This window comes from Astyanax mexicanus, chromosome 6 (assembly GCF_023375975.1).
Source record: "Astyanax mexicanus isolate ESR-SI-001 chromosome 6, AstMex3_surface, whole genome shotgun sequence".
NCBI lineage: Eukaryota > Metazoa > Chordata > Actinopteri > Characiformes > Acestrorhamphidae > Astyanax > Astyanax mexicanus.
Genome location: NC_064413.1, coordinates 55,831,064 through 55,857,958, shown reverse-complemented (window position 1 = coordinate 55,857,958; position 26,895 = coordinate 55,831,064). Strand labels below are relative to the sequence as shown.

The window sequence follows — 26,895 nt, the reverse complement described above, 5'->3', positions numbered from 1 at the left end:
ATGTGTGCAGTGAACGCTGCACATACCTCGCTCTTAGTGTGTAAACAGCATGGAGCAGCAGCAGAGACAGCAGTTGTTCATAGCTGTGGTAATTAGTGTTATCTGGCTAATATATCGGATTAAACTGCTCCTTATCAGCAGAATATCTCAAATAAAATGAGATATTTTAACCAGACTAAATAGTGTTGGTGCTGGAAATATGTGAGCTTGTTTAGTATCTATTTTATTCTTATATTATTTATTATTTTATTTATTTGTACTTTAATCAACTATCGTTTATTTTCTGTGCTGTAAGGAGAGTAATGCAATTTCAATTCTCTGTATGTCCTGTACATACGCAGTATTGACAATAAAACTACCTGACTTGACTTGTGTTAGTGTGTTAGTGTGTGTAGTGTGTGTGTGTGTGTGTGTGTTACCTGCGGGCCTGTATGAATCTGCGGATGAGTGTGAGTCTGTGTGTGAGGTGTGTGAGACGCTGGTCGATCTCGTCTCCGCTGCGACTTTTTGCTTTATTCAGGCATTTCCCTGCTTCAGACAGAGCCCCGAACGCCTTCTCATAGTTCTGATAATCATCTATCTCCACCTGTACACAAACACACACACATTATTATAGATACAATACTGTTACTTTAATATAACAAACGTCCACAAGTTTTACGATAAGGAAGCTCTTACTGATATATAATGACCACTAGATGGTGCTTTATGGCTCTACTACATCTCCAATTCTAGAGAGATGTCATTAAACACTTGTCAGTGTTTAATGTCCACGCTGGGTAGCACTATTGGCTTTCTGTGCTATAACAGGTTGAGTTAGTTTAATAACACATTTTATACCACAGTTAGTCCCGACCCTGCAATGTGATTGGCTGAGAGGTGTTCTGTAAGTACCGTTATCAGCTGGTAATGCACAGCAACCGATGCTCTCTATGTATTACTCCGCCACATACAGGTAACCTAGCAACAATGCAGCGCTTACAAACCAAACAGCACAGCTACAAACAGAGCAGCAATGGAAATATTTTAACTGGTAGGGTTTTTATAACCAAAACAGATCCTATTTTCTCCTCCTTTTTAACTCTTTGAAATCTTTCAATAAACAACAATAATGGAACTGTGGTTTAAATCACAATAACACATTGCTGTATATGCAGCTATGATTTCTCAAATTAAGCCTTTATATAAGTATCTAACACATTATAAAGCCTTATATATAGTTATTTCTGACTTTATGTGAAGTAAGTTTTTATATGCGTAATTTGAGAAATCATAGCTGCAGATTATAATGCACTATATCAAAATATGCCAAATCTATGTTATAGTGCATTACAGCACTATATTGTACAATGTTCTTATAAACAGATATTATAAAGCATTATAAGCCATTTCTTTATAAACCCTTAAACTTGTAGTTTATAATTTATGAATGTCGCTGTATGTACTAGATAGATAGATAGATAGATAGATAGATAGATACTTTATTGATCCCCGAGGAGGAATTTTACTAGTCATTATAAAGTATTATGCATGTCATATAATGCATTATGAATGCATTTATGCATTAAATACCTTTTCTCATGATTGGATACACCTGGCTATGAAGTTCAAAGCTCAATGAGGTTACCAAACCAATTTTGTGCTTCAGTAAGTCAGTAAAAAGTAGTTAGGAGTATTCAAATCAATAAAATGATAAGGGTGCCCATACTTTTGCACCGGTCAAATTTTGGTTTAATGCATATTGCACATTTTCTGTTAGTACAATAAACCTCATTTAAATCCTGAAATATTACTGTGTCCATCAGTTATTAGATATATCAAACTGAAATGGCTGTTGCAAACACCCAAATATTTAGAACTAAAAATGATTAAGATTAATAGCGGTGCTCAAATTTTTTCATATGACTGTAAAATGTGCACACACCTGTGCACAGGCCTCGTAGAAGCCAGCCAGCAGGTCGAGAGCTCGTCCTTTGGTGTAGAAGCTGATGATGTTCTTCATGATTTCTGGATCTTTCCTCCAGTCCAGAGACTGCAGGTAATTAGCCGCCATCACGTAGATCTCCTTCTGCCGAGAAACTCCCGCAAAAAACACAATCTTCTCCGTATCGCCCGACTTCAGCAGCGCCCGCATCGCCTGCACACACACACACACACACACACATTCACAGCCGGCTGTTTTAAACACCTTCATTCATCCTATAGACCTCAGGATTTACTACAAAACAAACCTACATAAAGTGGTGCTCTAGAATTTTCCATATTTCTCCATAAATGTAACCTAAAACATCATCAGCTTTTGATGGAACAAAGAATTTTAATTTATACCAGCAAATTCTGAAGGAAATTTAGTGTCAGCACACCTGTATGTGAGCTGGATCTGAGTAAAATGTGGGCCATGCAGCAGGACAATGACCCAGCACCAAGACTGGAACAAAGAAATGATTTAAGAAAGAAAAAATGTAATGTTTTGGAATGGGTTTAAGTCCAAATGCTGACCTTAATCCAGTAGAAAAGCTGTGGGCGGAGCTAAAACTGCAGTTTATGGGAGGAGCAAACCCATCAACATACAGTACAGAGGAATGGGCTTAAATTAAGTATTAATTATCTACAGTTAGTGAAGACATTTAGCAGCATTTATTGTTTTATAATTCCTTCACAGAATTGTAATTTTGGTTCTTTTTGCTCAATAAAAAAACAGCAAAGCCTACTATTATTTTTTTTATCTCATTTGTTTTATCTGGTTCTCTTTATATACTCTTATGACTTACTCAAATTTGACAAAGTTCACAAACTTTAAAGCACCCCTGTAGTGACAAACTCCAGACACAAGGAGGCGCTGTGTGTCTTTCACTCACTACATGAGGAGGATAAGAGATCCAGCCTTTCATTCAGTGTTGCCAACTTAGCGACTTTGTCGCTATATTTAGCGACTTTTTTTTTTGTAAAAAAGCGACTAGCGACAAATCTAGCGAGTTTTTATGGTGTTATTGGAGACTTTTGGCGACGCTGAGATGAACAGGCGCTCTTCAGTTCCTGACCGCGCTGCAGGGGGCGCTGCCGTGAACCCCGCCCCACATCACTCACACTGCAGACTGACTGTCAGAGCACACACACACCGCTCCACCAACACACTTTAAATGAATCGCGCGAGCCCACAGCCGCCGCTGACTGACCGCGCTCTGTATTTACAGAGCAGAAGTATAAATATAAATGTGTCTTCAGTGTGACACGAACAGAAACCCCTTAATTTAACTCACACTGTCTCAGTCATTCACCTCATTCACCACACAGCCTGTCCCTCACCTCCTCCACAGTGTCTGCCTCTTTATAAAAAGCTAAACATCTGTTGAACCATTGAACAATTTGTCTATGATAGGTTTAAAAATAAAGAAAACTTAAGAAAACGTAAAAAATAAAATAAAACAAACAAACTAAGGAAAAATAACAGTTCTGGCTAACTGCTGCTCTTCTAATAACATTTAAGAACACGCAAAAAAATAATTTATGTAATTCACATAAAAATTAAGTTACTGTAAAAAAGTGAGCTCCTATTTAAAAAGCAACAGAAGTTGTTTATTTGTAACATTTCTAACACATTTATGGTGTTTTTTACTCACATTTTTCTCTCTCACAATCCTAATCCTTTACAGCTTCAAAAACATGTATTATGCAAATTAGGCGATGACGTCATTTAGCGACTTCTAGCGACTTTTAGGACAGCCAATAGCTACTTTCCTTACTGAGGAGTTGGCAACACTGCACACAGTACTGTCAAACTATCACCAGACACATTTACATAATTAGCTGCTAGCTAAATCATCATCATCATTAATAAAATTAGAAGCTCCATGAGGAATTTTTATCAGTTAAAACTGTGGAGGAAGCCCTAGGTGCTTTAGGAAATCGTCTAAATGTTTTTTTTTCCAGAGTTTCAAACTGACAAATCCTCAAAGAAATGAGACTTTTAACAGAGGATACCATAGCAATGCCTTAGCAACCACCTAGCAACACCTTAGCAAACTATTACAACATGAACATGATGTTAAATTAAAAAGCAGTTACTGCAAATAGAAGTAAACACTGTTTCATTCCTCCATCCAACCGTTTTTAGAAATGTTAGGATTGTGCAGGAAGTGACAGTGTGTGTGTGTAGTGCTGCTGATTGATTATGACATCACGGAATTCTTGATGATGTCACTAACATTCTGTTAAATCCCTGGTGGTTGCTATGGTATTGCTAAGCAGTTGCTAGGTGGTTGCTAAGGTGAAATGAGACTTTTAACAGAGCCGAATGGTTTAGGCTAATGTTAACCTCAACTAAATTTTGAAAAATGCTAAAAAAAAAAAAAAAAAAAAAAAAAAAAAAGGCACTCCCATTTTTTTTATGGTTGGGCATTGCTTTTGCCTAAGCAACCACCTAGCAACTGCTTAACAACACCATAGCAACCACCACGGATACCATAGAAATGCCTTAGCAACCACCTAGCAAGACCTTAGCAACCACCTAGCAACTGCTTAGCAACACCATAGCAACCACCACGGATACCATAGCAATGCCCTAGCAACCACCTAGCAACACCTTAGCAAACTATTACAATTTGAACATGATGTTAAATTAAAAAGCAGTTACTGCAAATAGAAGTAAACACTGTTTCATACACGGCGAAGGTGTGTGTGTGAGCTGTCCTTTAATACTGCAGGAATGATCAGAATTCGGGACTTCCTGGTCGGGGCAGGTGAGGTGTCACGTGATCGGCAGTGTGTGTGATGTCAGCAGGTGGTGCAGGAAGTGACAGTGTGTGTGTGTGTGTGTGGTCCTGCTGACTGATTATGACATCACGGAATTCTCGATGATGTCATTACCATTCTCTATAAAAGCAGCTGCTGTAGAATGTTCTCACAATATATTCAGAGAACATGACGAGGTAAATCACACACACAGTACTGTCAAACTATCACCAGACACATTTACATAATTAATAATAATTGCTCCACGGATACCATAGCAATGCCTTAGCAACCACCTAGCAACACCTTAGCAACTGGAATTAGTGTGTATTTTCTTAAATAAGACTCTTATTTTATTACATAACCAGAAATGAGCTACAATTTAAATAAATATGCTGCACTCTATCATAAAAATGTAAAAACATGAACTGTTGTAGGCAGCACTGATATGTTTCATTATTTTAAAGGAACACATTTCAGCTATTAGTGAAACAACAATGGTTTAGGGTTTAGAGGCTCTTTAAAGACGTTGTAGTGAACTATGTTGCTTCATGAGAGATTATAAAGTGCTCAGATCTCATTTGAAGTAAATGTACTGTTTTTTAGAGAAATGATGGACCATTCCTCAGCCAAATATCTCAGTTTAAGCTGGGATCAAGTACTACCCGTTGGAGCCGGACTCTGGAACGTGGGCAACACCTGCTTTATGAACTCTGTTCTCCAGTGTCTTTCATACACTGCTCCACTGGTGAACTACACGCTCTCTGGAGAGCATGTCAGAACATGTACGTAGTCATGCATTATTTTCTTACTGTAGAACTTCTTAGTTCAGGTCTTTTTAGGCTTATTTTTACGAATGATGCTTTGTTTCCTCTCAAAGGTTCCAGATATCGGTTTTGCATGTCATGCACATTGGAGAACCACATCACTGAGACGATTAATAACTCGGGCACAGCCATTGTTCCTGCACGTGTGGTGACTCAACTTAACCGTGAGTATATAACCCTTATTACTCTGATGAATCTGATTAATACAAACACTTTTCTCATTAACATTTATGATTTATTAATCAAGCTCTGTCTGGTTTTCTCTTAGTGATCGGAGAGCAGTTCTGTTTAGGACAACAAGAAGACGCGCACGAGTTCCTGAGGTACACAGTGCACGCTTTACAGCAGTCCTACCCTAATGGAAAAATGTAAGTCTACATGAACCATAATACACATCAATTTAATCAGTTTGATTATTTTGTCTGCATCATCTGTATATCACTGATCATGTTTAAAAATGCAGGTTTTTTTTCGTTTGTTTTTAGGCTAGGCAGGGAAACCAACCTCATTAATCAGATCTTTGAAGGTCGCATGAGATCTAGAGGTGAGTTTGTGGATCATGCTTCTGCTGTTATAATGCTGTGTATATCTTATCCAAACTTTTATTCTTTATTTTATTCTTCATTTATTCTTATTTCACAGTGAAGTGTCTGAACTGCAAGGCAGATTCAGATACGTTTGAGCCGTTCATGGACGTTGCACTGGACATTACGGTAACGTATACAAAACGCATACAAAACCACTTTATTGCCTTTAAAAGATAAGATAACACTAACATGCCAGCACAAGGGCTTTAAGTGATTTGTTAAGTTACAGCAAATGTATTAATTACATAGTGTTTATCATTTACACATGCTCATCATTTCCTTTTTATCCAGAGCCAGAGCCTGTGCATAATCTGTTGTTTTTCATGTGTTTTAACTTAAAGGGAGCCAAGGATCTTACCGAATCGCTACAGCGATTTGTTAAGCCTGAGCAACTTGGCGATGGTTACAAGTGCACCCGGTAAGTGTAACTAACTGCCCTTATGTACCCCAACACTTCTAGATGAACATATTTTGAGCCATCTGCTATTGGATAGAAGAAGCATGTGCTCTTAATAAGGCTTCTGAATTTATTTTGAATTCTGTTTTACTGTTTTACAGGTGTATGGAAACGAGCCCGGCCTCCAAAAAACTGACCATACACCACAGCTCAAACGTGCTCACCATCTGTCTGAAGAGATTTAATTACTATGGACGAAAAATTTCTACGGTATGATTATATGAAACAACATTTTTACAGACCAAAATATTGATTTATCAGACAAAACAGTAGCTTTTACAAGTTTACTGTAAAGTAAATCTGTAAATGTAATATTGGTGCTGTTTGACTTTTGTCATTTTGTTATTGCAGTTTTGTTTAATATTTTTATGTAGCTTTTAATTTGATCTCTGATGTTTATTAAAAAGTCTGCAGAGACGCTTATGTAGAGCAATCCTGAGGAGCTAATGTAAAGTCTTTTCTTTTTATGCACAGCTTGTGAAATATCCGAAACGCCTTGACATGCGCCCGTTCATGTCCGAGTCTGAGGGAGAGTCACAAGTGTACGAGCTGTATGCTGTGCTTGTGCACGCTGGTTACAGCTGCCACTGTGGACACTACTACTGCTATGTGAAGGTTAGACATACTGCACATATTACTTCATTTACCTGTATATAATATATTCTTATTTTGCTAAAGAATAGAATAATGATTTGAGTAACATAAAAGTGTGCGTTCATTTTTTTTTCTCAGGCTAGTGACCGCAACTGGTATAAAATGGATGATGAACAGGTGTCCGTCGCCGATGAAAGATCAGTGCTCAATCAGCAAGCATACATGCTGTTCTACATCAGGTAAGACTCTTTAACAGTTTAGTAAAATAAGTATTCGAAAGATAAAGAACCATACTGGTATATGTGCTTCTGTTATGATGAATTCATTCTGATGATAAACACAAAATTACCTAATTTAATTCTGCAGGACTTCAGAAAAGCCCATGGCAGAGGGGAGGAGCCAAGGGTACAGCGGGTCTACTTACAGAAAGTGCAGCGAAACCTGTGACACCAAACAGCAGAGCACAGGAAAACGAAAGCGCTGCCAAAGCCCTGACAGAGAGGAGTCTCAACCCGCTGCTAAACGGGCAATCGTAGAAATACCTGCAACTGATCAGCGGTTACTAAAAATAAGGTACATTTTTAATTAAAAATTAATTTGAGAATATAAAACGGTAATAAAATAAATAAAACAGCCCATCTCAAGAAAGCTAGATTTGAATAAGGCTAAAAAATAAGAGGGGAAGTTTGGGAGGGGCACTGGGTGATGTATGGGTTTAGGGGCAGGGCAGGAGGGAAAGCTCATTGGCTGAGCTGCAGCAGTGAGACAGTGCCTCTGATAGCAGTAAGACCCAGATGAGATTAGATTTGAAAGGTATTTTCCCTATTTATTAAAGTTTTTAGAGTTTTGGCAGGGAATAGAGGAAAAAAGAAGTGTTTAAAAGTAAAGAAACTAACTGTACTGCCCCTGTTATAATACTTTTATTATGATAATAGGCACAACACTCCAGATAGTAGTCTCCTTAACCACATTTGTTTTTTCTATCCAGCAGGAAATGCAAACGAAAGCGCTGCCCAAGCCCTGAAAGAGAGGAGTCTGAACCCGCTGCTAAACGGGCACGCATAGAAACTCATAGAACCTGTGACACCAAACAGCAGATCACAGGAAAACGAAAGCGCTGCCCAAGCCCTGTAAGAGAGGAGTCTCAACCTTCTGCTAAACTGCCAATCATAGAAACGTATAGAACCTGTGACACCAAACAGCAGATCACCGGAAAACGAAAGCGCTGCCCAAGACCGAAAAGAGAGGAGTTTCAACCTGCTGCTAAACGGGCTCAAATACAAACACCTGCAACTGATCAACAATTACTACAGGAGAAAAAGAAACTACAAATAAGGTACATTTTTTTATTAAAGTTAATTTAAGAATATTATCATAAACAGTTCATCTAAAGAAAAGCTATGCTAATGTTAAAGGGGCACTAAACCCCCCTTGTTTTTGCTGACTTTACACTCAGCTCAAATTTAAAAAAGGCTAAAAAATAAGAGGGGTAGTATGTAAGGGGCACTGGGTGATGCATGGGTTTAGGGGCAGGGCAGGGGGGAAAGCTGATTGGCTGAGCTGCAGCAGTAAGATCCAGATGGTTGGATGTCAGCAAAGGGGCGTTATTATGACTGCATTACACCAGTGCAAATATCTTATGCTATAGCACGTCCTCTCATGTATTACTGCTTAATGAGATTTAAAAGGTATTTTCCTTATTTATTAGAGTATTTAGTGTTTTTATGGAGAATGGAGAGAAAAAGAAGTGTTTAAAAGTAAAGAAACTGTACTGCCCCTGTTATAATGTCTTTATTATGATGATAGGCACAACACTGTAGCTAGTAGTTTCCATAACCATGTTTGATTTCCATCCTGCAGGACTTCAGAAAAACTCAAACAGAGAAGAGGAGCCGTGAAGACAGCGATGCGTATGGCGAGTGCTCTGAAATCAGTAGCACCAAACAGCTGAGCATCATAGAAAAACGCTACCATAGCTTTGAGAAAGAGAAGTCAAACAGACACACATAAAAAAACCTGCAGTTCAGAAACAATCATTGCTGACAGAAACTAAAAACATAGATCTCAAAGCTATTCAAAACATGATCTTAAACAAATTACCTTATGAAACACTAAAAATAATGAAGAGAGTTAAAGGCTAAAGAAATTGGGGAAAATGTGAGCTACTACAGCTACAATTTTTTTTACGGAACAAGATGATGTTAGCAATGTGACATTCCAGTAAACAAATATGGCGATGTTGTGTCGAGTTCAGCACCTTCGTCAGGAAAAGCACCCCCTCTGGTGAGCGCAATGCGCTTTGTTGTTTTGTATGTAACCATGACTAAGATAACCACAACCACAACAACGTGTATTTCTAAGTAAGTTCATGCGGATTATCTCCGATCTTTTATCGGGAAGACAGAGCGAATGTGCTCCTGAGAGAGGGTGCTTTTCATGGCGGGAGTGATAAATTCGGCACAATACCGGCAAACCCAATGAGCAGAAAGTAACGACGTTAGCAACACCTTAGCAACCACCTGGAATATGTTAGCAATGTCCTAGCAATAGCTTTGTGGCGTCGAAGCGTCGTGCTCCGTGATGCCCGCGGCTGAGACTCCGCGCTCCGTGACTCCCACGTCTGAAGCTTCGTGCTCCGTGATGCCCGCGGCTGAGACTCCGCGCTCCGTGACTCCCACGTCTGAAGCTTCGTGCTCCGTGATGCCCGCGACTGAGACTCCGCGCTCCGTGACTCCCGTGGCTCATCCGCGCTTCTCAACTCCGGCCTCCCCTGAACCTGCATATGCTGCTTCCGCAGCCCCAGAACCTGCATACACTGCAGTACCAGCAGTTTCAGGCAAAGTGCCCCAAGCCTCCACAGGGTTCAGTCCGTTCGAACTGCTTTATGGGAGGACTCCTCGATGTGGTGAAGGAGGCATGGAGAGCCAGCCATCACTTTCAGGTCTGATATTTATCACGTGAAAAAACACGAGTGAGAAAATTAATGCTGTCTTACCTCTCGTCCGGGAACACATGCAGGAGGCCCAACAGGCCCAGCAGAGGGTGTACAACCGGCCGGCCATTCCTGAGGGAGTTCCAGCCGGGGGAACGAGTGATGGTTCTCATTCCCACTACAACGTGCAAGTTCCTGGCCCGCTGGCAAGGTCCCTTCACCATTCGGGAGAAAATCAGCCCTGTCAACTTCAGCGTTGATCAGCCAGATAAGAGGAAAAGGACTCAGGTATACCATATTAACCTGTTAAAAAAATGAATTGAGCCTTCTCCTCCTCTCTCTATGTTCTCCCAGGCTGTTCAGGACCGTGCCAGGCAGGAAGTTCCCTTTGGGGAAGATCTGTCCCCCCCCCCAGCAGCAAGACCTGCGTGAGTGCGTGGACCGGCATCACCGTCTCTTCTCGGACGTCCCCGGCCGCACCCAAGTACTGCACCATCGCATCTCTACCCCTCCCGGGGTGGTGGTAAGACAGCCTCTGAAACCGGATTAGGAGCTGTGCTGGTACAGGACTTCGGCGGAGAGGAGCATCCCATCCTCTACCTGAGTCGGAAGCTTCTCCCCGCTGAAACACGGTACGCGGCCCTTGAACGAGAAGCGCTGGCCATCAAGTGGGCTGTGGATGAACTGCGCTACTTCCTAATAGGTAGGCAGTTCACCCTGGTCACCAACCATGCACCGTTGAAGTTGGACACTAACGCTCGGGTGACTAGGTGGTATCTCGCTCTTCAGGAGTTCTCGTTCCAGGTGTGGCACCGACCAGGGAAGGACAACTCGGATGCGGATGCTCTTTCTCGCCTCCACCAGGATTCTCTGTCCCTGTGCTGCCAGCTGAGGGGGGGTGGGGGGGGGGTACTGTGGCGGGAGGCCGCTGAGAGGAGCGTTTCCGCTGGCTCCACAAAGCCAGAGCTGAGCTTTCAGCACCTGGACAGCGCCGAACCCATGTGACCTGGAAGCAGCAGCACTGGTCAGACGCGGCTGGCAGCTCATGATCAGCGCTGCCTGAGAGAGGAGAGGGACCTTTGAAAACGCCACTTCTGGGAGCTCTCGGTTGGGTATGGTTTGGCTGAACCCTGCTCCTCACAACTCTGACTTTTGTTGTTTTCTGTTTTTAGAAGGCTGATTGGGACTTACCTGCCGAAGGACGATCCTGGAACCGACCCAGTGGTAGAGTGACTTAACCTGGATTTATCCTGGACTCTTTAGCCGGCTAGCTAAACCTCTCTCCCTTCCACATACCAGAGAATTCCCTTTTTTTTTGCTTCTCTTTTTGCCTTATGATTGAAAATAAATGCCCTACGGGGTTCTTTTTGTTGAAACCTGCTTCTGTCTCCTGCTTTGCATGGGTCCATCCAGCTAATTTGCTCACAGTTGATATATATATTTTTTTTACCTGATTTAGTTTCTTGTAGTGTTGTGTTGTGTAGTCTTACTCAAGTATGAACATGTTTAGAGATGGAATTACAACAAAAGTCTGTGATTTTATTGGAATTAAAGTAAACTTTATCTCCTGGGAGGTATATGTTTATATTCTTGGTTTTGCAACCAACAATCATCATTTTGTGTTTCTCTAGATGCAGTAAGAAGCTTGGCCATCTACTTTGGTTTTTTTTTTGCCATATAATTGTTTGTTGTGCCCACCATATTCATCATATAGTCTTTGGTCAATGGTGAAAGATGGCTAAAATTACCGTCTTACACAGATACACTCTAAAAATGCAATATATGTACAAATGAGATCGTCATGTGTGAAATATTTGGCCATATAAAGTAAAAGGGTATATGCACACATACAGTGCTCTCCATAGCTATTGCCACCCCTGTTTAATTAGTGTTCTTTGACTTTTAATAAATTCTTTTTTTTATAATATAGGACAACAGTGGAAAAAAAAGCTTTAATTCAAGTGCCTTTTATTTGGTGGGGAAAATAACACAAGAAATAAATATTTTAAATTAAATCATGTGTGCCACAATTATTGGCACCCCTGATGTTAGTACTTTGTGCAAAGTTCAAGACAGCACTTAATCTTCTCCTATAATTCTTCACAAGATGAGAGAATACAGAACGAGGGATCTTCCACCATTCCTGAATGGTGAGTCCTGAATATTCGCTTGTGCTTTCTCCTCTTTTGCTAGCTCACCTCACAGATTTTCTATTGGACTGAGGTCAGAGGACTGACCTCAGATGGTCATGTAAGGAGCTTGATTTAGTGCCTTGTGAACCATTTTTGAGTAGATTTGGCCAAACCAGGGTTATTCCACCACATATTGATGGTATTTCAGCTATTTCTCATTTTCTGCAAACAAATGCACCAAATTACAATATTTTTATTTGGAATTTGGGAGAAATGTTTTTCGTAGTTTATAGAATGAAACAACAATGTTCATTTTACTTAAACATAAACCTATAAATAGCAAAATCAGAGAAACTGATTCAGAAACTGAAGTGGTCTCTTAATTTTTTCCAGAGCTGTATATCTATACAGTACCAGTCAAAATACAAGACAGACCTTCTCTTTCAATGTTTTCATTTTTCCTACATTGTAAATGAATACTGAAGTCATCCGGACTATGAAGGAATACGTAAGGAATCATGTAGCAACTTAAAAGTGGTAAACAATCATAAAACCCCTGTAAAGCATTAGGTGCTCTGGCGTTATCTGGGGTGCTGTTAACTTGCGATTTCTAAAGCTGGTAATTCTGATGAACTCATCCTGTACAACAGAGAAAACTCTTGGTTTTCCTTTTCTGGGGTGGTCCTTAAGAGTGCCAGTTCCACCATAATATTTTTGATGGTCTTTGCGACTGCACCTGAGGATACTTTCAAAGTTCTTGAAGCCAAGAAATCCAATTATTATAATAAATGATTTCTTGCTCTGTAATTATAATTAGGAAAATATAAAATAAGTAAATAATAGGATACGTTTTGGATACATTTAAATAACATATTTAAAAGTCAATTAAAATAAATTCAAGTAAATTTGTAACACGCTAAAAATTGTAGTACAGTATATTAAAATATATTTTCATACCCAATGAAGTATAGTAGAAGTGTGCTTTATGGAGTGAAATTTGTGCCAAAAGTTTCAAAAGACAAACAAATATAGCAAATATATACTTTTAAACATACTTGGTTACTTTATTATCCTTTGCAGTTATTTAAAAAATATTTTAGTTTTTTTTTTTTTTTTTTTAGTCATTGCTTTTATTTTTGTGTTTTTGTGAATTTTCTGTGGATTTTAATTTTTTTTTCTGCTAAAGACTTTTGCTTCTGCTTCATTTTTTTGCTTCTGAATTTTGGCACAGTTTTCAAGGGGTGGGCGGTGCTTAGAAGAATGCTTCTCCTTAAATCTTCATTGGTCAGCAGGTTTTAGACTGACAGGTACCCTGAGCCCTCATCTGAGATCGACCACACCCATCTCGGCAGTTTCAAACACCAAACAAAGAGCCAGTGTTGCCAACTTAGCGACTTTGTCGCTATATTTAGCGACTTTTTTTTGTAAAAAAAAAAGCGACTAGCGACAAATCTAGCGTCTTTTTGTGGTGTTATTGGAGACTTTTTGGCGACTCTGAGATGAACACTCGCTCTTCAGTTCCTGACCGCGCTGCAGGGGGCGCGGCCGTCAGCCCCGCCCCACATCACTCACACTGCAGACTGACTGTCAGAGCACACACACACCGCTCCACCAACACACTGTAAATTAATCGCGCGAGCCCACAGCCGCCGCTGACTGACCGCGCTCTGTATTTACAGAGCAGAAGTATAAATATAAATGTGTCTTCAGTGTGACACGAACAGAAATCCCTTAATTTAACTCACACTGTCTCAGTCATTCACCTCATTCACCACACAGCCTGTCCCTCACCTCCTCCACAGTGTCTGCCTCTTTATAAAAAAGCTAAACATCTATTGAACCATTGAACAATTTGTCTATGATAGGTTTAAAAATAAAGAAAACTTAAGAAAACGTAAAAAATAAAATAAAACAAACAAACTAAGGAAAAATAACAGTTCTGGCTAACTGCTGCTCTTCTAATAACATTTAAGAACACGCAAAAAAATAATTTATGTAATTCACATAAAAATTAAGTTACTGTAAAAAAGTGACCTACTATTTAAAAAGCAACAGAAGTTGTTTATTTGTAACATTTCTAACACATTTATGGTGTTTTTTACTCACATTTTTCTCTCTCACAATCCTAATCCTTTACAGCTTCAAAAACATGTATTATGCAAATTAGGCGATGACGTCATTTAGCGACTTCTAGCGACTTTTAGGACAGCCAATAGCTACTTTCCTTACTGAGTATTTTCAGGGTCAAAATTATGAAGCATTTATCAAAACTCTAAGCCACTGTGGCCAAAATAAGAGTAATATTTATTTATATGTATTTACCATATTTTTCACACTATAAGCTGCACTTAAAATCCTTTAATTTTCCCCAAAAATCATCAAAGCTCCTTATAATCCGGTGCTCCTTATGTATGAATTCTATCAGTTAGGTATTAAGGAGCAGTAAAGACATTCTGCTGAAGTACAGAGTTATACAGGAGATTCAGTTTATTTCTCCAGCACTAAGGCTGGAGCAGTATTAGCATTAGCTGCTAACCACAGCGCTAAGTGCTAGCTCTTTTGCTGTACAGAGGTGAATATATTGGAGTATATTAGTCTACATGTTTTCTGTGTTAAAACAAACTACATGGGACGAAACACTTGCTAATATTGCCCTGGCCTACTGGAACACTCAGGGTTCCTCATTAAAGCGCTGTCAGGCGGCATTTACTAGAACTAATTGCGGCTAGCGCTAGCAGTTAGCCACTAATGCTAATCCTGCTGCACCCAGCCTTAGTGGAAATCTGGAAATCTAAGCTTACTGTAAATAAACAGAAGCGTGAGATCTGCTGAAATAGAAGGAAAACATAGAGACACCCCTGTTTCTTACCAATGTCACAAAATGCGTCTTATAATCTGGTCGTTTATTGATAGTGCCCCTTATATTCCGGAATTTTTTTTTTACTTGTTTTTCATTGCTGAGTTAAGTTAAGCTATTTAATATATTTATACTAAAAATAAGATTGAGACTGTTTATTCATTAATTATTAGGAAATTAAATGATTCTCAACACGCACAATAATTATCAATATCCAAAGAAATGAAAAATGTATCGTAAGATGTTTACTAAAAAATTAGTTAGTAAATATTGTATATAAAGTGTACAAAACATGCAGAATAATACCTGTATAGTATAGAAATGTATATTGTAAAAATGGACATTGTAATAAATGTATTGTGTCATAAATATAGAATGCAGTGTACAGTGTTCAAACTGTATAAATGTATATTAAATTGGATAACTGTCTAATAAATGTGCAAACCATGCAAATTATGTATGGAGCAGTAAATAATTTATGATATAAAAATGCAGTGTGATAAACAGTGTTATTAAAGTGCAGTATGATTAATGTGTGATGTAATACCATGTATATCAGTGTACTATATAAGCTGTATTTTCTAAATTTTACAAATACCTATTATAATACATGTATAGTGTAATAAATGTGCAGTATAATAAATGTACAGTTTTTTATTTCCATAAATGTATTTTTATAATTGAATTTATGACATACCTTGATCTTTTTACCAGCTTGTGTGTACTTTTTGGTTGCTAGGTGATAGTTGCCCTGGCGCATGCAGGAGTCTGCGATTCGCTCCAGCAGTTCTTTGCGCTCCGCCTCTGTTAGGTGGGCGGAGCCTCGTGACACAGTCATGCGCTCGGCGAGATCTTCTGTGATGGTCAGATTCTGGTCCAAACACAACTGCAGCGCGTCGTGATACTGGAAACACAAACAACACACACACACACACACACACACACACACAGGACATTAGGACGATTTTTACTGTTTTATAACATTAAAAAAAATAATAATAATTTAATATAGTAACTATAGTTTTATAGCAACACCAACACATGACAATTTTCTGGCAGTGTGTTATAAAGTGATTGGAGCATCTCAGTCACTCCTAGTAGTGATAGGAGGAACACTAACAGTGATCTCAGTGATCTGTGCAGAACATCCTGCAGATACATCATGTGTTTCTGCCTCTCATGAAGAACTTCCAGCTGATAGCAGCAGGATTATTCAGCAGGATAATGTTCACCCACACACAGCAAGGGTTTCTCAGATTTATCACCAATCCAGCATTTATGGATTAACTTCAGCTTCAACCTACGAGTGTAGAGCTACAGGATCTACAGGCCCAGCTGTAGCAACATATGTGGGTAAATAAATGTGCTGCAGGATCCAAACAGAACCTGTAGAACCTTAGGACTTATAACTGCAGTGCTTGGAACCTGTGTAAGTGTGTCTAAGTGTGTGTAAGTGTGTGTAAGTGTGTGTAAGTGTGTGTGTTTGTGTACCTTCTTGACAGCCACCAGCAGTTCCACAGCTTTCTGGTACTGCGAGTGTTTGATGAAGAAGTCGGAGCAGCGTGATAACAGGGCGGGGTCACTGTTCTCATTCAGGTCCTCTGCGATCAGCTGCAGCGCTGCAAACTGCTCTGTAGCAAAGGCCAACTCCAGAGCCTTAGATACATGACCCGCCTACAGAGAGAGAGAGAGAGAGAGAGAGAGAGAGAGAGAGAGAGAGAGAGAGAGAGAGAGAGAAATACAGAGAGAGAGAGAGAGAGAGACAGAGAAATACAGAGAGAGAGAGAGAGAGAGAGAAATACAGAGAGAGAGAGAGAGAGAGAGAGAGAGAAATACAGAGAGAGAGAGAGAGAGAGGTGTATGCACTAAATAATAATTCATGAACAGATTCGTGTGTGTGTGTATATATAACTGTGTGACATGTGCGTGAAGTGTGTGTAAAGTGTATGACGTGTGTGTAAAGTGTGTGTAAAGTGTGTGTAAAGTGTGTGTGTAAAATGTGTGTAAAGTGTGTGTAAAGTGTGTGTAAAGTGTGTGTGTAAAATGTGTGTAAAGTGTGTGTAAAGTGTGTGTAAAATGTGTGAAGTGTGTATAAAATGTGTAAAGTGTGTGAAGTGTGTGAAGTGTGTGATGTCTGTGTAAAGTGAGTGTGAAATTTTGTAAAGTGTGTATAACTGATGTATATAACTGTGTGACGTGTGAGTGATGTCTGTGTAAAGTTTGTGTGTAAAGTTTGTGTGTGTGTGTGTGTGTGTATAGTGTGTGTGTGTTTTTAGATGTGTATGTGTGTGTAGTGTGTGTTTAGGTGTGTGTGTGTGTGTGTGTTACCTTGTGGTAGAGAATGACGGCTCGGTCCATGTGCGCTCCTTTCTCCTCGTAGTAATGTGTGTAAAGTTTGTGTGTGTGTGTAGTGTGTGTGTGTGTTTAGGTGTGTGTGTGTTACCTTGTGGTAGAGCATGACGGCTCGGTCCATGTGCGCTCCTTTCTCCTCGTAGTAGCACGCCGTGTCCATCATGTCCTCCGGGTTGCTGAGCAGCGCCAGGTTCATCAGCTGCTCGTCCATGTTGTTCTCTTTACACAGGCGGATGGCGTTGTTGTAGGCCTGCGCTCGCGTGTAGAAATGCACCGATTGGCTGATTTTCTCCTGACCTTCGTACTGTCGGGCCACGTGATAGGACGCGGCTCTGTTGCCCGTCTCATTGGCTATCTCACTCGCCTGGAGAACGAGAGAATAAACAAAAACACGGCAGGTATTACCATTCAGAAGATGGATAAAAGTTACCAAGAACTATAAATGATTAGAAACATTTATTCTGTCAGACGTCTCAGCATGTAGAGAGTTGTAGAGGTTCCTAATGGAGTCCTGTGATAATCCTGTATAAGAATATAGGTGCTGAATGGATCTGATGGATTGTCACAGGAAGAACATTGGGGCAGTCTAATGGCCTATTTTATAAATCTATAGGCCTGAAAGACCTGTCTAGATGTCTTGATTTAGGGTGTGTCAGTGTGTCTTTGCTTTCGTAACGATGGGAAAAGTACACAACTTAAGTTAAACTCGAAGCACACAAAAGACCTGTAGGCTACTATAGGCACATGCGATATGACCTTAAAATAATATCACAATATTTTATGGTATTTTCGTGATAACAATACTGTTGGTGATACGACAAAATACTGATTTTTATTTCTTATTTTTTTGGAACTTAGTGTTTATTTATTTTACATAGTACAATATAATTCAGTACAACTACAAATTTAAACGTATTCTTTTTTTCTAATATTTTGCATTATTTACATCAATTTTACAGCAGTATAAGATTTTGCTATTTATAGGTTTATGTTTGAGTAAAATGAACATTGTTGTTTTATTCTATAAACTACAGACAACATTTCTCCCAAATTACAAATAAAAATATTCTCATTTAGAGCATTTATTTACAGAAAATGAGAAATGACTGAAATAACAAAAAAGATGCAGATCTTTCAGACCTCAAATAATGCAAAGAAAACAAGTTCATATTCATAAAGTTTTAAGAGTTTAGAAATCAATATTTGGTGAAATAACCCTGGTTTTAAATCACAGTTTTATCGTGCATCTTGACATGTTCTCCTCCACCAGTCTTACACACTGTTTTTGGAAAAACTCAAGCAGTTCAGTTTGGTGGTTTGATGGCTTGTGATCATCCATCTTCCTCTTGATTATATTCCAGAGGTTTTCAATTTGGTAAAATCAAAGAAACTCATCATTTTTAGGTGGTGTCTTATTTTTGTTCCAGAGCTGTATATAAGTTAAATAAGTGATGAAATAATCGAAAAGAGAATATTTTACCTTTTGGATGTTTCCCAGGTAACAGTGCACGCGCACCTGAGACAGGTAGTCCTGAGCGTAGTCATAAAATCTTAGTGCAGACTCCATATCTGATTGGCTCTCCAGATAATGACCCCACCACTTATACAGGCTCCTGATTAACACAGAGAACAGGGGTGTGTTACAGCACTGCAACCAATCAGAACACAGGCAGCAGGACCAATCAGAGCGCAGCACTCACTTGTCTTTCATCTTGTTGATGTAGATCTCCAGAGAGAGCGTGTCCTCCATCAGCATCCGGGGAACCTCAAACCGGTGGGTATCCGAGCGCTCGTAACTGCAGCGCAGAAAACATTATAAACATGAGAAAACTTTTATTTTTATTTAATAATTTCCATGCATTAAATATTAATAAATAAAAACATATGATAATGTTTCAGTAGCATTTTCTTCTCAATCACGTGTTTTTTTGGGTTTATTGTGATATTGTGTAGAAGAGTAATTCTATGGAAACGTGCATTTTTGTGTCCCTAACATTTAAACACTTTACAAGTCTTACAATTAACAGTACTAACGAAGGAAAATTATTACCTGACACTAGTTTAGACATTATTAAAAATGACTAAATTGTAAAAAAATTAAGACAATTAATAATTAATAATTAGTTAGACATTATTTTGTAAGCATTGTTAATTAAAGTTTACTTATTGTATTGCTGTTGTATTTTATCAATTTAACCTTATTGAGGTATCAATTTATTAAGACTAAATATAAAAAGTTCCATATTTTGATGAAAAAAATGTTTTAAAAATGTTTTTCTACTAATTAAACATAATTTACAAATGCAATAATCTACACAGGACTGTGAATTACATAAACAGAACCATTAAAATCACTGGTGTAACCGCGAAACTGTAACTGAATTTACTGTCACTACCTCTAATGTCACTGGTGTTACACCTTAACACTACTATTACTGTTAGTGGTGTAACAATTATCAGTGTTACCTTTACTTGTGTTCGTTTTACTGGTGTTACATTTCCTTGGTGCTCACAATATTTAAATAAATACACAAAAATGTTTAAATGAACTAAGCTGTCATTAATGCATATTTATATTGTTAATATGTTACGTAATATCCACACACACACTCTAGATATCTGTACATTAATATAACACTGTATATACAGATATACAGGTGCTGGTCAACGAATTAGAATAATTTGAAATAGTGCAATCATGAAATTCTTTGAATGCATTTTTTGTGCAGAAAGCAAATCAGGTGTTCACCGCACCTGTCCTACTCGTTAGACTAATCACAGAACTCGTTACCTGGAAAAATTTGCTCAGCTGAGCTTTCCAAAAGGCCCATTTAGGCCATTTAACTGTGACACTGTTGTTTTATGGAATTAGAATAATGGAGAAACCGTTTCATTGAATTAGAATAAATGCTGGAATTTTTGTTTTCTGTGAAGAGTGTTCACTGTGCAGTATAAAGTCAGGGTTGAGTAGAATTTCTAAGTTGTAAAATCAATCATGGGTAAGCAGCGCGACCTCTCAACCAGAATAGTGGCTCAAATTCAAGCCCTTCGCCAACAAGGCTTGACCCAAACTAAAATTGCTGAGCAGCTCGGCATCAGCCAGTCTTCCGTCTGCAAAGCTCTCAAGAAAAACTGCAGCAAGCGCACCAACTGTTCCGGCGTCCGAAAAACTTCTGCTCTCGACAACAAGCAGCTGAGAAAGATCGCAGTCAGCAACCGGTTCAAGTCCACTTCCGAGCTCACCGACTTGTGGAACAAGCAGACCGGCGCTGACGTCTCCAGATCAACCCCTTACCGTCGTCTGCGCGAACTCGGCTTCAAATCTCGCGTTCCAGCAGTAAAACCGATGCTGAACAAGAAACAAATGGAGAAACGGCTGAAGTGGGCCAAAGAACACGGCGAGTGGACTGCTGAAGACTGGCAGAAAGTGGTCTTCAGTGACGAATCACGCTTCTGCATCTCCTTCGGTGACCAAGGTCCTCGTGTCTGGCGTCGTGGTGGCGAAACCTACAACCACGAGTGCGTGAAAAGATCCGTCAAGTTTCCCCAGAGCGTTATGGTCTGGGGTTGCATGTCCGCTCGAGGTGTAGGGAAACTCTGCTTCCTCAAGAAGACTGTCAATGCTGCCGTATATCAAGATGTTCTGGAAACGTTCCTGATTCCGACTGTTGAGGAACAGTTCGGCGAAGAAGACTTCATATTTCAACAGGATCTTGCACCGGCTCATGCGGCAAAGTCGACCAAAGATTGGTTCACTAAAAAACAGCTTGAAGTTTTGGCATGGCCGGCCAACTCGCCTGACCTCAATGTCATTGAAAACCTTTGGGCCATCGTCAAGCGGAAAATTCGCGACAGAAAGCCTACTACGCTGGACCAACTGAAGCAGAACATCGCCACTGCCTGGGAAGCTGTGAGTGCGGAAACTTGCGACAAGCTGGTCAAATCGATGCCGCGGAGACTTCAGGCAGTCATACAAGCCAAGGGGGCAGCCACAAAATACTGAGAAAGTGATGATTGTAATTATAATAAAAATTATTCTAATTCAATGAAACGGTTTCTCCATTATTCTAATTCAATAAAACAACAGTGTCACAGTTAAATGGCCTAAATGGGCCTTTTGGAAAGCTCAGCTGAGCAAATTTTTTTCCAGGTAACGAGTTCTGTGATTAGTCTAACGAGTAGGACAGGTGCGGTGAACACCTGATTTGCTTTCTGCACAAAAAAATGCATTCAAAGAATTTCATGATTGCACTATTTCAAATTATTCTAATTCGTTGACCAGCACCTGTATATATAACGCATTTCTGTGCAATACCTTCACTAGCGTAACCGTCACTGGCGTAACCGTCAATGGCGTAACCGTCACTGGCGTAATCGCCACTGGTGTAATCGCCACTGGTGTAATCGCCACTGGTGTAATCGCCACTGGTGTAACCTCCACTAGCGTAACCGCCACTGGTGTAATCGCCACTGGTGTAACCGCCACTGGTGTAACAGTCACTGGCGTAACAATCACTAGCGTAACCTCCACTGGTGTAACGCTCACTGGTGTAACAGTCACTGGTGTAACAGACACTTGCGAAACTGTAACTGAATTTACTGTCACTACCTCTAATGTCACTGGTGTAACAGTCACTGGTGAAACCGCCACTGGCGTAACCTTCACTGGCGTAACCTTCCCTAGCGTAACCGTCACTAGCGTAACCGTCACTAGCGTAACCGTCACTAGCGTAACCGTCACCGGCGTAACCGTCACCGGCGTAACCGTCACTAGCGTAACCGTCACTGGTGTAACAGTCACTTGCGAAACTGTAACTGCATTTACTGTCACTACCTCTAATGTCACTGGTGTTACACCTTAACACTACTATTACTGTTAGTGGTGTAACAATTATCAGTGTTACCTTTACTTGTGTTCATTTTACTGGTGTTACATTTCCTTGGTGCTCACAATATTTAAATAAATACACAAAAATGTTTAAATGAACTAAGCTGTCATTAATGCATATTTATATTGTTAATATGTTACGTAATATCCACACACACACTCTAGATATCTGTACATTAATATAACACTGTATATACACATATATATATAACGCATTTCTGTGCAATACCTTTTGTCAGTATGTCTATAGTATAATAATAAGTTGAAGTAATTATGAGTATTTTTATTGTGTATATTGTGTATTTCCGTGTAAGTTATATGTATATTCTATTTTAGTTCACTATTTTACTTGTTGTTCATAGTGTTCTTTGCACGGAAATTTGCACCCACGTTTTTTCACTCACATGTACGCGTGTACTCTGTTACGTGCCACTAAAAATCTTGAATCTTAGTAAAATAGTATAGGTTTAAATATAAAATAAAACTAAGACATTTTGTTGTTCTAAACGTGGACACTTCCTGAGGGTATATTTATTATAATTGAGTGTTTGTGTGATATATGTTCTCCTGTAGTAGGTACTCACTAGGTGAGTGCGAGGCTCTTGTCCCCCATGGCCTCCAGGTGCTGGGCGTAGCTGTAGTAGGTGGTGCGTAGGTGGATGCGGTCGTGAGTCTCGGCCATCTCCACCGCCTGCTGCCACCGACCAGCGGCCTGGTAGAACTTATTCAGCAGATCAAACCTTCCACAGGAGCGGTACAGACGCTCAGCGTCCTCCTACAGAACCACAGAGAGAACCCAGTATAGAGAACCTTCAACAACCTTCCACAGGAGCTGTTTACAGTATTTACTTTTCTGCATTAAAGTTTGGTTCATGTTTACTGCGTTGCTGTGCACCTCTTAATATCTCAATGATTATATTCTGATTGATAAGGGACATTAGAGGCACTATTTAAGCTATCTATATGTGAGCCACCAACCATGAAGCTTGATTTAGGGTGCATCAGTGCGTCTTTGCTATCATAACGGCAGGAAAAGTACACCTTGCGTGGCTTGAAATGCGCAAAAGTCATGTACTAATTCTCTTAATTAATCATGGGTTTGGTAATTTTTGACGCAGCGTGAAATAAACCAACCAGGGTGTGTCTTGCTCATCATTCTCTTTAAGAGTCAGGTGAGCTCTGACTTTGGTGGATTGCTATTTTAACGGTGCAGCTACATGGATGCTTCTCAGCAGAGGAAACTGAGCTGCTGGTTGACGCTGTGAAGGAGCTCCAGCAGCTCATTTACGGGAACAGCAATGTTATTTTATTTACTATTCTGTTTATTGTTGATGTTACCGACATAGCGATGAACATCTGACTGTTGGCGTCTGTCTAGGTTGTATTCAGTCAGTGGAGCTCCTCCAGAAATGTACCTGAACATACCTCATTTCCAGAACACCACGCCCATCAGTGTAGATATATTCAGAAGCTCTGCTGCTGTTTAAACCTAAAACATAAGCTAAAGAGTCACTAATATTAAGTGTGTGTTATGAAGTGTGGTGAACACAGTGTGTGTGTGTGTGTGTGTGTGTATCTCACCAGCATGCCGAGTTGTGTAGCGAGGACGGCGATTCGAGCCTCCAGCTCCGGCTCTTTCTCCGCCTCTCTGAGGGCGCGGGCGGCGCGGGCATTACCCATATTCCCCAAACACACACGCGCCACGTCCAGACGCCGACTCTTCACACACATCCGGGCCATGTTCTCCCACACAGCCTCACTGAAACACACACACACACATATATATATACACACCATTAAACACATGATACAGCTGATTCATCAATTTCTACAGTGTAAAGCGTAGCGTAGATTTGCTCACCTATTTACAGTAAATGCAATATTGTAAGGAAGTTGAGGCAGACTTAGTTATTTTATTTAGTAACTTAAGTATAGTTTAAGTATATTTCCCAAGTATATATTATTTTATACATATATTGTGATCAATGTACTTGTAGTAAACTTGTAAGTGTACTATTTCAAAACTTCTTGGGACAAAATATTTTTTTATTAATGCACAATACATCAAATATAGGACATAAAGTGCCCTATTTTAGCTCTCTGTATCTGAACCGTCATTCGTCGACTGTGCAGTTTGATTGAGGGTGTGTCAGTGTGTCTTTGCTATCGTAACGATGGGAAAAGTACATCTTTCGCAGCTCAAAACGTACAAAAGGAATACACTAACTCTTAATAAGGCATAGGAACCAATTAGAATGTCTCTTGCTCATCTTTCTCTTTAAGAGTAGATCAGGTGAGCTCTGTCTTTGGCGGATTGCTATTGTAACGGTGCAGCTACCTGGACGTGTGCAACAAACGCTTCTCAGCAGAGGAAACAGATAATACAGCTGATACGTCAATTTCTAGAGTGTAAAGCATAGCGTAGATTTGCTCACCTACATACAGCAAATGCAATACTGTAAGCAAGTTGAAGCAGACTACCCTTACAAAAAAAAACATATACTAACAGTTTTTTTTATTTAGTAAACTTAAGTATAGTTTAAGTACATTTCCACAATATATATTATGTAATAAGTGAACTAGGATCAATGTTTTTGTAGTAAACTTGTAAGTATACTATTTCAATTCTTCTTGGGACTAAATTGGCCCAATTTGTGTACACTTTGAGTACACAACTTGTTTACTAATATGGACAAAAATAAAACCTAGATGTTAACTAGTAATGTATTAGTTAATACTAGGTGTATTAATGTTTTCTTGCACTTTCTGTTGGGCAGATGTGGGTGTTTTACTTTCTCTCTCTTTCTGGAGGTTTTTCTTGTTCCAGTTCATTACAGGCTGGATTCAGCTATGTGTGGAATGACCGAGCCAGCAGCCTCCAGACGCTACACCCCTCCCCCTTTACCCCTCCGTCAACCCTCTCTCTCTCTCTCACTCTCTCTCTCTCATATCAGTAATCCTCTCTCTCCCCAAATTCCACACTCATCTGTTCTCTATTTAGTAGCCCTCCCTCCCTCCCTCCCTGCATCATTCTCTTTCTCTCTCCTTCAGTAGATGCAGATGTGGTGTGTTTATTAGAGACTTAGGCAACAGGAAATTCCCCCAATCTTTAGGGGCCCTGAACTCCAGCAGAAACACAGTTCATAACATCATAACATCATAACATCAAACTCCCTGTCCTGCATCCATACAGAACACAGTTCATAACATCATAACAACAAACTCCCAGTCCTGCATCCATACAGAACACAGATCATAACATTATATCATCATAACATCAAACTCCCAGTCCTGCATCCAAACAGAACACAGTTCATAACATCATAACATCATAACATCAAACTCCCAGTCCTGCATCCATACAGAACACAGATCATAACATTATATCATCATAACATCAAACTCCCAGTCCTGCATCCAAACAGAACACAGTTCATAACATCAAAACATCATAACATAACAAACTCTCAGTCCTGCACAGTTCATAACATTATATCATCATAACATAACAAACTCCCAGCCCTGCATCCATACAGAACACAGATCATAACATCATAACATAACAAACTCCAAGCCCTGCATCCATACAGAACACAGATCATAACATTATATCATCATAACATCAAACTCCCAGTCCTGCATCCAAACAGAACACAGTTCATAACATCAAAACATCATAACATAACAAACTCTCAGTCCTGCACAGTTCATAACATTATATCATCATAACATAACAAACTCCCAGCCCTGCATCCATACAGAACACAGATCATAACATCATAACATAACAAACTCCCAGCCCTGCATCCATACAGAACACAGATCATAACATCATAACATAACAAACTCCCAGCCCTGCATCCAAACAGAACACAGATCATAACATCAAAACATCAAACTCTCAGCCCTGCATCCAAACAGAACACAGTTCATAACATTATAACATCATAACATCAAACTCCCAGTCCTGCATCCAAACAGAACACAGTTCATAACATTATAACATCATAACATCAAACTCCCAGTCCTGCATCCATACAGAACACAGATCATAACATTATATCATCATAACATAACAAACTCTCAGCCCTGCAGCCAAACAGAACACAGTTCATAACATCAAAACATCAAACTCCCAGCCCTGCATCCATACAGAACACAGATCATAACATTATAACACCATAACATCAAACTCCCAGCCCTGCATCCAAACAGAACACAGTTCATAACATCAAAACATCATGACATAACAAACTCTCAGCCCTGCATCCATACAGAACACAGTTCATAACATTATAACATCATAACATAACAAACTCTCAGCCCTGCATCCATACAGAACACAGTTCATAACATCATAACATCAAACTCCCAGCCCTGCATCCATACAGAACACAGTTCATAACATTATAACATCATAACAAAACAAACTCCCAGCCCTGCATCCATACAGAACACAGTTCATAACATCAAAACATCATGACATAACAAACTCCCAGCCCTGCATCCATACAGAACACAGTTCATAACATCATAAC

At 39.6% G+C, this 26,895-nt stretch overlaps 2 protein-coding genes across 4 annotated transcripts in view; one reads left to right on the top strand and one right to left on the bottom strand.

Annotated features, from left to right (window-relative positions):
- ift140 (intraflagellar transport 140 homolog (Chlamydomonas)) overlaps positions 1 to 26,895 on the bottom strand; it is an 80,751-nt gene that overhangs the window by 2,207 nt on the left and 51,649 nt on the right. For both annotated transcript variants that reach the window (XM_049480068.1, XM_049480069.1), the window contains 9 exons: positions 23,939 to 24,116; positions 22,942 to 23,132; positions 19,170 to 19,265; positions 18,950 to 19,082; positions 17,561 to 17,833; positions 16,609 to 16,791; positions 15,815 to 16,021; positions 1,925 to 2,137; positions 420 to 586 (listed from right to left, as the gene is read on the bottom strand). In XM_049480068.1, the coding sequence (XP_049336025.1) occupies positions 420 to 586; positions 1,925 to 2,137; positions 15,815 to 16,021; positions 16,609 to 16,791; positions 17,561 to 17,833; positions 18,950 to 19,082; positions 19,170 to 19,265; positions 22,942 to 23,132; positions 23,939 to 24,116 (1,641 nt within the window). The remainder of the gene's footprint in view (positions 1 to 419; positions 587 to 1,924; positions 2,138 to 15,814; positions 16,022 to 16,608; positions 16,792 to 17,560; positions 17,834 to 18,949; positions 19,083 to 19,169; positions 19,266 to 22,941; positions 23,133 to 23,938; positions 24,117 to 26,895) is intronic.
- On the top strand, positions 5,325 to 9,194 carry LOC111197346 (ubiquitin carboxyl-terminal hydrolase 42). 2 transcript variants are annotated; one of them, XM_049480075.1, is made up of 12 exons: positions 5,325 to 5,516; positions 5,612 to 5,722; positions 5,827 to 5,926; positions 6,044 to 6,102; positions 6,201 to 6,271; positions 6,487 to 6,563; positions 6,704 to 6,812; positions 7,077 to 7,217; positions 7,335 to 7,435; positions 7,563 to 7,769; positions 8,185 to 8,532; positions 9,057 to 9,194. In XM_049480075.1, the coding sequence occupies exons 1-12, from the start codon at positions 5,342 to 5,344 to the stop codon at positions 9,145 to 9,147; spliced, it is 1,590 nt and encodes a 529-aa protein (XP_049336032.1). In that variant the 5' UTR covers positions 5,325 to 5,341; the 3' UTR covers positions 9,148 to 9,194. The 2 variants fall into 2 exon arrangements, with proteins under 2 accessions (XP_049336032.1, XP_049336033.1); XM_049480076.1 differs by having other exon boundaries at positions 5,326 to 5,516; positions 8,188 to 8,532.

Bases quoted from the DNA above. Each gene is read 5' to 3' on its own strand.
- LOC111197346 (XM_049480075.1), top strand. From the start codon at position 5,342: ATGATGGACCATTCCTCAGCCAAATATCTCAGTTTAAGCTGGGATCAA. The intron at 7,218-7,334 runs GTTAGACATACT...TTTTTTTCTCAG, and splicing joins ACTACTACTGCTATGTGAAG to GCTAGTGACCGCAACTGGTA. The intron at 8,533-9,056 runs GTACATTTTTTT...TCCATCCTGCAG, and splicing joins AAAAAGAAACTACAAATAAG to GACTTCAGAAAAACTCAAAC.